Here is a 12253-nt window from a genome sequence, read left to right as displayed (position 1 = left end):
AGTTTCCGAACCAGCTTCAGAGGCAGCCTAGAAGCCAAGGTGATCCAAAGAAGCTGAGGACTGAGGAGAGGCGACAGGAGGTAATTCATCACACACAGCATAGTTAAACCATACAAGACGTTGGGATGACCTCCTCTGTCCTGCTCTCACAATCCACAAGCAGGACCTGAGTGCCACAAGGTTCTCCCCATCTGAGATTCCCAGCAACAAGTACACACAAGAATAATGATTTTGTCATACTGCCTTATCCTGGATGTACGTATCTTTTATTTTTTCTTAGGAACGCCTAAGTCTTCAAGCTGACTTGATTCAGCAAAAGTGATCTCCTCAATCGTCCTACACTTCCTCACGAAGCCATTAGTTTCCATTTCCCAAGTGTTCCAAAGCCGGTTTGATCAAGCAGATTCTTTAAATATGTTTCATTCACTGGATCCTTGACAATTTGAGAGCAAAAAGCTTCAGGAAATCAAAGCAGCGCCTTGTGAGTTTAGCCTTAAAACGCGGTGCTTAAAGAAATAATGAGAATATCAAACTTCCGCGTCAGAAAAGCAGACAGCTGAGACAGCTGAGACAATTTCGCAGGGCTAATACAAACTGCATAGTTCTCTCTGCACCACCCAGGGTGAGGAAATCACAACGCGAGGGAACCATCCTTGAAAAGCGGCTTGCACACCCCTCTGCCACAAAAGAGTGTCGCAAGTGTGAGTGTGGAAAAAAAGTGGGTAGGGACCCAAAGAAATATGTTTATAATGATGGGCTTTGAAAACACACAGAGAGAGACGGCGGTGGGATGGGAGGAATTACTCAACCTCGCTGAAAAGATGGTGGTGATGATGAATGTTTCGGCCAGGTGACATCCACCCATTCGCCATCTTGGGAGTGGGGTGGGAGAAGACTCACAAATGGCCCAGGGGGCAAATGAACGCGATGGAAGACCGGGCCAAGTTATTAATATCCATCAGTCATGAAGGCTTGAAATGATAAATCTTCCAAACAAACAATGCAGCGATGAAATGACGTTCCAACGAAGGAACACACCCTTAACAAAGTCGGCATATAAAACCTTGATGCTCTTCTGACTGCTCAAGAAAACTCCCCTTGGGTGAATCTTCTGCTTTCCTCCCCGCAAGCTTGCTTAAAACTTCCTTGAGATCATGTCTTACTTTAGCCGGGGATCTAGGCAGGTTTCCTCCTCTCGCTGTGGCGGGGCGTCTATAAAGCTTTCTGGCTGCGGAGCGCATGCCTTGGGTGGAGGGTGCTTCAGTGCAGGGAGCTTTGGTGGTGGGGCAGCCTGGGGCACGGGGTCAGGATGGGGCAGCCTGGGAGGTGGGGCTGGGGGCTGCTTCCAGAGCTACAGCTGTGGCGCTGCCGGCAGCGATGGTGGGCTTCTCTTGGGAGGGGAGAAAGAAACCATGCAGAACCTGAACGACCGCTTGGCCTCCTACCTATCCAAGGTACGGGCTCTGGAGGAGGCCAACAGTGATCTGGAGCTCAAAATCAAAACCTGGTATGAGAAATCGGCGTCGCACGCCGACGGAGGCCTCCGCGACTACAGCAAATACCACACCACTATTGAGGACCTTCGAAATAAGGTGAGCAAGACTTGGGAAGGGAAGGGAGATTTTGGAGGAGTGAGGCTGCCTAAAGATGGAAGAGAGGTAAAAGTAAAGGGACCCCTGACCATTAGGTCCAGTCGTGACCGACTCTGGGGTTGCGGCGTTCATCTCGCTTTATTGGCCGAGGCGTACAGCTTCCGGGTCATGTGGCCAGCATGACTAAGCCACTTCTGGCGAACCAGAGCAGTGCACGGACACGCCGTTTACCTTCCCGCTGGAGCGGTACCTATTTATCTACTTGCACTTTGACGTGCTTTCAAACTGCTAAGTTGGCAGGAACAGGGACCGAGCAACGAGAGCTCACCCCGTCGCGGGGATTCGAACCGCTGACCTTCTGATCAGCAAGTCCTAGGCTCTGTGGTTTAACCCACAGCGCCACAGAGGTGGGCAAATCTGTCTCTTTCGGCTTCTCTCAGTTTCTTATTTCCCCAGTCTTAAATTCACCAGTGAATTTCACCTGATGGGCACATTCTTCTGTAATTTTACTTAATGTATATTCATTGATGCATCTGCTAGGATAAAGTGTGTGCAAAAATGCATATGCTAGTGAAAATAACGGGGGGGGATATGTTTTCTATCAAGGGAAATTAAACATATGCAGTTTTATGCACACTTTACACCAGTATGTTTGATGAAGTGTGGTTGTCAAAGGATGTCTGCGTTTTAGTTCGCTTGTTGTTTCCGACAGTGCAAATTCGCAGGTTCGCCTTTAAATGTGAACTGAATCGCAATCAAGCGTGCCATAATTTTGTGATTATGCAAGTCGGTCCTACTAAAGCTACTACTGCCTGTCTGTGAGATTTATGAAGGGGGAGCACTCTCTTACAGACCAACAGGCTACCTTTTCTTTTTATGGCTTCTCTCCACTCAGAGCAGACCCATTGGACTGAATGGACCCAGGGAGGGGAGCCAGTGTAAATTAAGCTGGTTTACGTTGAGCAGGTGTTAATGTCTGCCAGATCCAAGCTCCATTCAGGAGTGGCCTGTGCTGGTTGAGCTGCCCTAAACTTGGCAGGTAAAGCAGCTCAGTTGATAGAGCATGAGGACTCTTAATCTCATGGTTGTGGGTTCAAGGCCCATGCGGAGCAAAAAGATTTTACCCTCGTGGTCTCTCCCAACTCTACAGTTCTTTGACTCTATTGAAAGCAAGCCCTTAGAAGAGAGTTGGATTTATATCCCCGTTTGCCAGGTTAATGTAGGCCAGGTTCTCAGGTCACGTGACTCTGCTTAGGATCCAGCCTAAGTCCCCCTCCTGTCTCACTCTCACCTCAACCCCAGGATGTCACTTGTTCAGGGTTTAGGCCAGCTGAAGGACTACTGGGCTCAGCCCAGGCAGCTGGGTCCTGGCCAAACTGGGATATGGGAGATACAGAGGCCATATCTATGGCTCAGCCAGGATCAGGTAGTTAAACCAACATAGCCTGGCCAGGTGATTGAGAGCCAGTGTGGTGTAATGGTTAGAATGCTAGACTAGGACTTGGGAGACCAGGGTTCAAATCCCCACTCAGCCATGAAGCTCACTGAGTGACCCTGGGCTACACAAAGTCTCTCAACTTAACCTACCTCACAGGGCTATTGCGCAGATCAAATGGGGAGGAGGTGAAGTCTGTTAACCAGCTTAAGCTTCCTAGAGGAAAGGTGAGATGTGAATGTAATAAATAAAACAAATTCAGCTTTAGGATTGTGCCCTTGGCCATGTTAATTCTGATTGCTCTGCTCTGAGTAAAACTCAGCCCAATGCCCCTTCATGTGTTTTAATGATGCATTTACTCTTATTTTTCATCTTTACGTTTGTTTTAGAATTTTTCTAGCCGCTTTGAGCGATTTTGCGGGGGGGGGGGGAGAAGGATGTAATCTTTTTGTGTAAATAATATAAACGATTTGCTGTTTTACTTCAGCACCTCTTCCTTTTTCTATCTCCCCCTCCAATGCAGATCATTGCTGCGAGCGTCACAAATGCCAGCATTATCCTGCAGATAGACAATGCCAGGCTGGCTGCAGATGACTTCAAAATGAAGTAAGTTCGAACCCAATCAGGGTATCTGTACTATTTTTCTTTTTTAAAAAAGAGGTGCTGGAACTCACCATGAAACCTTCCTTGTTCTCTTATCATGGCAATGGCGCCCACCTGAGAGGTGCCAAAACTGAGCTCCAGAGAGTTCCGGCTTTTTTCCTGGGGGGACGCAGGGGCACGCATACCCCTAAACATTTTTTGAATCTAATGGGAGAAGAAACTAAAAATATTTTTCAAATTAGTTTCTTCTCTATCACGGTGAATCATCAGTTCCGTTGCTACCCCCGATGGTGGTCTCATTTCCTGTCATGGTGTTTCCTGAGTCTCAGACAGAATGAGAGTACTCCTAAACATTTTTTAAGAAAAAAAGCACTGGTTCCAGCTTTTGGGGGGGCTGTATATACCTAATTTTACTTGTAAATATGACCAAAACAAACAGCCTGATAAGCAGAGTCTCAGGCTTCTCAACACAATGACAATCAAATAACTGGCCAAGCCAATGCAATAGCCAAAGTTAAGTACCTGAGCAAGCTAAGCACTTTAAGAAATAATAATAATTCCTCTTCAAAGGTATGAAAACGAGGTGTTCCTCCGCCAGAGCGTTGAGGCAGACATCAATGGTCTGCGCAAAGTCCTTGATGAACTGACTCTGTCCAGGAGCGACCTAGAAATGCAGATTGAGACCCTGACTGAAGAGCTGGCTTACCTCAAGAAGAACCATGAAGAGGTAAGGCAGCCATCTTGCGCAAGCAACTGACAGCATAACTCCAGGTGTTGTTAGGGGGTTCCTGAGCTCCAGGACTTTTGCACTGAGCCCCAGGTGTCCTGTTCCATCCTGTTCCTTTTCGTGAACTTGTTTCGTTTTGAACTTTGCTAAGTTAAAGGTCAGCTGGGCACACCTCAAAGCACAGCAAGATCCCAGCAGTCCACTAATCTTAAATTGCCCGGAGGCATCCATGCATACACAGTTTGCATATGCTGATCTATGCAAATTTGTTTCCTGCCCCAGTGCCCCAAATCCTCTCCGTATTTAGCAACTCCCCTGCTACAACTTGATCAGTTAGCAATCCAAAATGGTTGGATTTAGAGAATGTTCAGTGCTGATAACAATAATGATACCAAGAGGTGCTTCGCTGAACAAAAGCTCAGCAGCTTACAGGAGGTGTGAGAAAGAATAAAGGCTAGCAAAACTGGTTTCTGAAGGGTGATCAAATTCCTCAAATTTGGGACAGAGGTTCCATACCCTTGCGTTACAGGTTTACCACTGCATTGACCAGAATCAGACAGTCCCCTCAAGCAACAGAGGATCTGGTGGGATGGCAGCCCCCAACCTATTCCTTTTGAGCCCACCCCCTGCCCCCCGCTACTCCTATCCCTCTGAGCTGGTGCTTTTCTGGCAGTGATGCCTCCTCCCTGCTGCCTTTCACTGTTGGCCTGTATGTCTATTCACTTACTCCCAGGGATGGGGAAAGTTTACGGGAACCCAAACACCGAGCTTATCTTGATTGATGGATTGATTGCATTTATATCCCGCCTTCTTTCTTCCAAGGAAATCAAGGTTGTGTACATGGTTCTCCTCCTCCTCATCTAATCCCCGCAACAAGCCTGGAGAGTAGTAGGTTAGGCAGAGAGGCAGTGGCTGGCCAATGAATATTCATGTTTCTAGGGATGCGGAAATGCTGCATATGTAAATAAAGTCAGCGCGTTGCCACTGTGAATATGCAGAAAATGACTAATCAGTGTGGATATGTATTACAAACAGGATCAAGAGATTGTGCCTCTGATTACTGGTTGGTAGGGAGTACCGTATTTTTCGCTCTATAAGACGCACCAGACCACAAGACGCACCTAGTTTTTGGAGGAGGAAAACAAGAAAAAAAATATTCTGAATCTCAGAAGCCAGAACAGCAAGAGGGATCGCTAGGCAGTGAAAGCAGCAATCCCTCTTTCTGTTCTGGCTTCTGGGATAGCTGCGCAGCCTGCATTCGCTCCATAAGACGCACACACATTTCCCCTTACTTTTTAGGAGGGAAAAAGTGAGTCTTATAGAGCAAAAAATACGGTAGATATGAGAGAAGGGAAATGCAGATACAAGAGAAGGGAAATGCACAAGTTCTGCTTGTGGGCTTTCCATGGACAGGCTGGGACTCTGATCCAGTGCAATTCTTCTTCTGTTCGCAAATGTACCAACTGAGTTATGGTCCTGAGGCGTTTTGTTTGTTTGTTTGTTTGTTTGTCCCTTTCTCTTTCCTTCTTCCCTTTCTTTCTTCATGTAGGAAATGAAAAGTTTGCAAGGCGCGACCTCCGGGAACGTCAACGTCGAAATGAACGCTGCCCCAGGGATTGACCTAACTACCCTCTTGAACAAGATGAGGGCAGAGTATGAGGCTCTGGCAGAGCAGAATCGCAAGGATGCTGAAACCTGGTTTGCCGAAAAGGTAAACGAAAATGTGTCTAAAAATCAGCAATCTACCAGCAAATCTGTTTTTTTAAAAAAGAAATGAAATGACATTTGTCAGTCCAATCATCTCATTTCCTTGTTTGTGAAACAGCTTAAACGTGCCCATTAAAATAAGCCGGCAGATTACCACTGCGCCGTGGTTCCAGGAATAACAGAACAAGAGACTTCTGCAGGTTTCACAAGTGCATGTCTCTCCACGGTTCCCTGGCTGCTCATTCCCCCCATTGCCCTTTAAACACAGTATTCGTCCTTCCCTGTAAAACTCCAAATTCTGCAGAAGAAACCTGGAGAAGTCGGAGGGTGTATAAGATGCACTGAACATGTACAGAGTGCCCTACTCTTACGCTTTCTGTTACTGGGGCCCGTTATACCCGGAGCTCTCATTTTACAAATGGAATAGAGCCGCTAAGTTTCTGGGAAACAGAATCAATTGCTCCAACCACATTTCCGTCATTTGAATACTATACTGTTATTGAATTATTGCAGAGTAAGGAACTGAACGTGATGATCAACGTGAGTGCCAAGGAGACCAGCACCAACAAGAATGAGATCACAGATTTGAAACGCACCCTTCAGGCTTTGGAGATAGACCTGACATCTCAACTTGCTTTGGTATGGGGAAGAGATCTCTGCCAGATAGCATAATCGTGTTTGAATGATTAAGACAAACATCTCCCTGAAATATACACCTCCCTCTTACAAGGCTGGTTCAGGAACAAAGCTAAGTCACATTAAGCATTATGAGAATGAGCCTAGCTCCCCACCCCAAAAAAACCCTTGTGTCCTTTGAAGCTTTCACTCCTGTTTCATTCAAACCTAGACCTTTATGTAATCTTCATTGTGATGAATGAAAACAAGTCAACTTCAAAGAATAGTTCATGAAACTGGCTTGTTTTCACTAACTTTAGTTAAGATTGACCGCTGTTTAGGGTTCAGATGATACACACAACCCCTGAACCCTCTTCATGATTTGTTTATATACACAAGTGGTGAAAAGGGCTTAAGTTGGTTAGAAGTTATCAAGAGTCCCTGGAAATAACAGTCATTCTTTATTTGCCTCTCTTTTCATTACAAGCTGCTAGCTATGACAATAAGCAATTGGATGGACCACTGGCTTGTCTCATTCTGCAGCAGCTTGCTTTCTCTGAATGGTGAATAATCTTAGCGATCTCTCCATTTTAGTCATGTTGTACCAAGAATGACAAGACCTGAATGCCATCTCACTGGTTACAGGGATTCCTATAAGTGCAGTGCTGAAAATTTCTCCTCCATCCTCTGTCAGTTAATGAGAAAAAAAATTGGAACCAAAAATCAATAGACTTGTGAATGAAGTCAGGGAGTTTGATCTCCTTGCCTTACTTTTGAGGTGGCTGAAGCACGCTTGTGAATAGCTTTTATTTCATTCTACAAATCGTCTCACCAGTGGTCTGCACCCTGCAGCCTCCCCAGGTGCCCAGACTTCCATTAAAGTTTCATAGGAACTCCTCCAATGGGGCTTTGTCAGTTGAGGAAGTATGGGTAGCCAGGGAGGCTGCAAATCATTAGAGAAATGTTTGAACGATGTTTGTGTGGGGGAAATACACCATATTCAGGCCCCACACAATGAGAAGGTAAGCTCAAGACTGAAATTCTAAAGAAATTCCCAAGCGCATGAGGAATTAAAGCAGGAGCTTCTTTTGCAGAAGAACAAAACTCACGAGATGCGTTTGGAGGAAAGATTTCAGCACAGCACGAACTCCTATAGATTATTTATTTAGTGGATTTGATTTTGAGCCTCCTCCTTTCCAAGGGCCCAGGACAGGTGGCAACGTGTTAGAAACAAAGGCCTTTTGAGCACAGCAGCCAAAATACAAAATACAAAGAACCACACAGGTAGCTTTGTGCAATTTGCAGGTTTGGGCTTGAGTTATTCACAAAAGGGTCAGCCTACACGTTAAATCGTTTGTACTTAAAAAAGCAACACCAAAAACCTGACCAATTTTTTTATTCTGAAGAAGCCACAGGGTCCCAATTCAAAACTTGTTCCTGTGCCAGATGCGGCCCTGTGCCACTTTATTGCTGAAACTCACAGGAACATAGGAAACTGCCTTCTACTGAGTCAGAACATTGGTCCAACTTGCTCAGTATTGTCTACACAACTCCCTTTCAGACAAGAGTTTCAGCCAGCCCTACCTAGAAACGGCAGGGATCGACACTGAGCCTTCCCAAGGGTAAAGCATGAGCTCTGCCCCTTCCCCTACTGCAAGGAGCACCTTGGGGACAAATAACTGTGGCAGGGGGACTGGTCTAGGTCTCCCAAGGCAGACTGCAAGTCCATTCCAGATTGGCAGCCCTTGCTTGCTTTTTCTTAGCCATGTAACTTGCTCTCAGCAGCCCATCATGCCACAAAACAAAGCACTTTTGAAGCCGAGTTGTTTCAGATATAGGTTTGCATTTTGGAACAGGAATCTGCTGCACAAAGAGAAAGAGATCAAATTTTTCAAAACCCTTGAGCACACCAAACATAGCACTTTAGAACTGTAACTGAAGTCTAGATACTCAAACGATACCATCCCTGGGTCCGTACAAGCAGAGCTTAAGTGCTTCTTTTTTTTAAAAAAAGATATGTGCATGCAAATGCAATATTGCTCTTGCAACTTAGTGGAATTGGTACATCTGGCGGATAGATTTCATTAGGTACACAAGATAAGAATGACTTAGGGACGTGGGCATGTGTCTGAAACAGCCTGGAATTCCTTAGCAGTTGTCATCCTCCCAGGACACTCTGGGGTCTGGAAGCAACCTTCCAAAATGCTGATGGCCTAAAACATGCCCTCTATGTTACGTTTGTGTTACGGCACCCTTTTCCCTCTCAGAGGCAATCGCTGGAAGCCACCTTGGCGGAGACAGAAGGCCGCTACTGTGCCCAGATCTCCCAGATGCAAGGGCTGATTGGCAACGTGGAGACCCAAGTACAACAAATCAGGGAGGACATGGAATGCCAAAATGCAGACTACAGGCAGCTGCTGGATATCAAGATCCGCCTTGAGAATGAGATTGAGACTTACCGGCATCTGATCGATGGAGAAGTAAGGTAGGGAGCAAAAAAAGAACCACCAGGCAAGAAAGGGATCGACTTTGCAACCCAGGCTTGCCATAAACCAGGGACAATAAGGAGCAGCTTACTATCCGAAAAGGTGTAAAATTATCTCCTGTGGGTCAAATCGGCTGCACTTCAGACGCTCTTTAAACTGGCATAAATGTGCAAAGCACATTGAGTAGAATTGCTTTGCAAGCAAGGAATGGGGGATCTGTGGCCCGCCTCCAGGCAGTGTTGGACTTCAACTCCCATCATCCCCAGCCAGCACGGACAGTGCTCAGGGATGCTGGGAACTGCAGTTTAACAACATCGGCAGGTCCGCAGGCTCCCTCGTCCCTGGTGTGTCAAGGCATCAAGCCCCATTATAGTTAAACGTACTAGAGCCTGGGTGTCACCCAATGAAACGGAATGGCGGAAGATTCAGGATGGACAGAAGGAAGGACATCTGTGAAAATAAACTATTGCCAGTGGTGATGAGCCACTGGTCTGGCCCAGAACTTGACTCTGGGTCTTCTGTTCTGAATGCCTGAATGTGTTGCTTTGTTAAAGGCCTTTGTGCTGTATACCCCCCCCCCCAAAAAAAAAGTTTTTATTCACCTACTATTTACTTTTGTTTGTTGTTGTTTTTTAATGTTCTCATTCTGATTTTTTATGTTGTGAACCGCCCTTGTGATCTTTGGATGCAGAGCGGTATACAAATTGAATAAAATAAATAAGCAAGGGTAACACAAACAAACCTATTGCCTATTGCAGTGCATCTGGTCACGGAGGTAGCAAAGATCTGGGATCAAAAAATGTGGGGTCTGCAACAGCTGCAGGATTAAGAGGCTCAGAATCTGGTGCAAGAGGCAGCGGGTCTGGCACAGACTCCAGTGGCAGAGGAACTGCCGGTGGGAACACGCATTCTGCATCCAAAGAAAAAGGTAAGCATCATTTTGGGGGTGTCTTTCTATGTTATTAATAGGTTGGGGACTAAGACCAATTTAACATCCCGCACTCAGTACATTTTTTCTACCCCTTCCATTTCATCAATGCAAAGAATTCTCGGGTTAGAAGCAATTATCTATGTACCTCATCTATGAACAGAATTCCGGGGTGCAAGTTACATGGCCTACAGAGACTCACTATTTTCAGAAAGGGCTGGATTGGCTCTGCCAGTGTGTTTGCACCACACTGGCCTCCCCATCCCTTTGCCCCACCCTTTCAAAGCTGTAGAGATGCTGGCGATGAAAGGTCAGGGAAGTGCCATTCCCCACCCCCACTGCCTGCAACTGTCTGGAAATAACAAAAGCTTCCAGGTGTGCTGATAGACTCCTCCTGGGTTGGATGAAGATTTCTCATTTTAATATATTTTAAATATTTCAATAGTTATTACAGCTCAATCGTAGATCTAATGTGAACCCACTTGATTTGCTCTTTCCTAACATGTTAATTGAAATTCACCTGTCTTTCAAAATTTTCACTTCTCCAAATTAGGGGGCAGATGCATGCCTGCGTAACTCTTACATTTGTAATCGCTAAAGAAATTGAGTTGGGAAAGATGCCGAATAAGTACTAAATGTTGCACCAGAAAGGTGCTGAGCCTTCTTGGTTGTGAGTCCTGGAAGATCTGCTTCCTGCCTTGCAGGACTTCTTCCCCCTGGCCTGGGAGGGTGGGGCCCGGACTGACTCCAGCTACAAAAGCTGAGGCTGCTGAACAGACTCTTGGGCTGGGGGGGTTGCTCAGGGAGTTTTATTGAAGACAGTTGCTGCTGTTATTGATATTATTTTATATATCTTTATTTTATATCATATTATTATTTGTGTGGAAATTGTTCGATTTGCTTGTGAATTTGTTTATTTTTTATGACTCCTTTTGCTATGTTGCAATTAAGTACCGGTAGTTTTTTCAAGTTGTAAACTGCCTTGAACTTTGAACGACAGAAAGGCAGCGTACAAATTAAATGGTATATATATGCATGTATGCAGGTAAGTGCTCAGATGATGGGGCTTTGTCATTCATGTAGATACCATTCTATTAAAAATTCTGTCCCAAAGAACGTTTGGCAAGGGCATTTCAGTCACTTGTTCTTTCTTTTGTCTTTTCCGCCTTCAGAATCAAAGAAAACGAGAGTGATCAAAACCATCATTGAGGAATTAGACGAGCACGGGCGAGTAACTTCCTCCAAGGTTCAGTCTGTTAAAGAAAGCACGGTTATATAAACATCAAGATTTTATCCAGAAACACTTTCCTGCTTCTGAAAATGCTGCAGTGCAAGAAGAATAAGTGTCATCTTTCACATTAATGTGCCAACATACAGAGAAGCCAACGGAAATATTTCCTTTCCTTAATTAGCAATCTGTTTAGATATTCTCATTGCTCTCTTTAGAATTCTCTTACAATAAAAAAGGTTCTCTTCTCTAAAGTTAATTACAGCTTCTACTCCTGCAACTATTTTTACTTGTTTCTTCTTATATAAAGGTATTTCAAAACTTGATTTTGTGGGATGCAAATGTTTTTTCTCTCTCCCTGGGAGAAACTAGTCACACTAAGGCAGGATGCAGGTCTGCTGCAACAGCCTCTGTGCTAGGACTTAGGGCTGTGTGTGCGTTTGCCATCAAGCATAATGCCACTACTTACAGCATTGCACATTTATTGGGTAATCCAGACCCTCAGTGGCACCTGACGGAAGAATATTTAGAGAGGCACAGGCCCTGGCCTCACTGCAAGAGCTCCATTGCCCCCTTCCAGTGCACCAGTACAGTTGTAGGCTGGAAGTCGAATGAAATCCATTCCGGAAGTCCATTCAACTTCCAAAACGTTCAGAAACCAAAGCGTGGCTTCCAATTGGCTGCAAGAAGCTCTGCAGCCAATCAGAAGCCATGGAAGCCTCGTTGGACGTTCGGGTTCCAAATAACATTTGCAAACTGGGACAATCACTTCTGGGTTTGCAGTGTTCCGGGAGCCAAACATCCAAGGCGCTCGGGATCCAAGATACGACTGTATTGCTTTTCCACACTGCAGCTTTTTGCAATCCAGTGAGCTCCCACACACACACACACACTTCCCAGCAATCAACGATCTCTGCGGAAGTGCCCTGGGG

General features: G+C 45.5%; 1 protein-coding gene across 1 annotated transcript; it reads left to right on the top strand.

Annotated features, from left to right (window-relative positions):
* Positions 1 to 1154: 1154 nt before the first annotated feature.
* On the top strand, positions 1155 to 11372 carry LOC114582543 (keratin, type I cytoskeletal 12-like). Its single transcript, XM_077917296.1, has 8 exons — positions 1155 to 1592; positions 3551 to 3633; positions 4201 to 4357; positions 5907 to 6068; positions 6578 to 6703; positions 8947 to 9164; positions 9945 to 10111; positions 11266 to 11372. The coding sequence occupies exons 1-8, from the start codon at positions 1155 to 1157 to the stop codon at positions 11370 to 11372; spliced, it is 1458 nt and encodes a 485-aa protein (XP_077773422.1).
* The last annotated feature ends 881 nt before the right edge of the window (positions 11373 to 12253 follow it).

This window comes from Podarcis muralis, chromosome 13 (genome assembly GCF_964188315.1).
Source record: "Podarcis muralis chromosome 13, rPodMur119.hap1.1, whole genome shotgun sequence".
NCBI classification, from domain to species: domain Eukaryota; kingdom Metazoa; phylum Chordata; class Lepidosauria; order Squamata; family Lacertidae; genus Podarcis; species Podarcis muralis.
The sequence above is the reverse complement of the archived record's forward strand: the minus strand, read 5'-3'. Positions and strand labels throughout refer to the sequence as shown.

What these genes read in the sequence shown, in the direction of transcription:
- LOC114582543 (XM_077917296.1), top strand. Translation starts at nt 1,155, where the DNA reads ATGTCTTACTTTAGCCGGGGATCTAGGCAGGTTTCCTCCTCTCGCTGT. An exon ending in AAACCTGGTTTGCCGAAAAG is followed by an intron (nt 6,069 to 6,577) that starts GTAAACGAAAAT and finishes GAATTATTGCAG; the next exon opens with AGTAAGGAACTGAACGTGAT. An exon ending in CTGATCGATGGAGAAGTAAG is followed by an intron (nt 9,165 to 9,944) that starts GTAGGGAGCAAA and finishes TCACGGAGGTAG; the next exon opens with CAAAGATCTGGGATCAAAAA.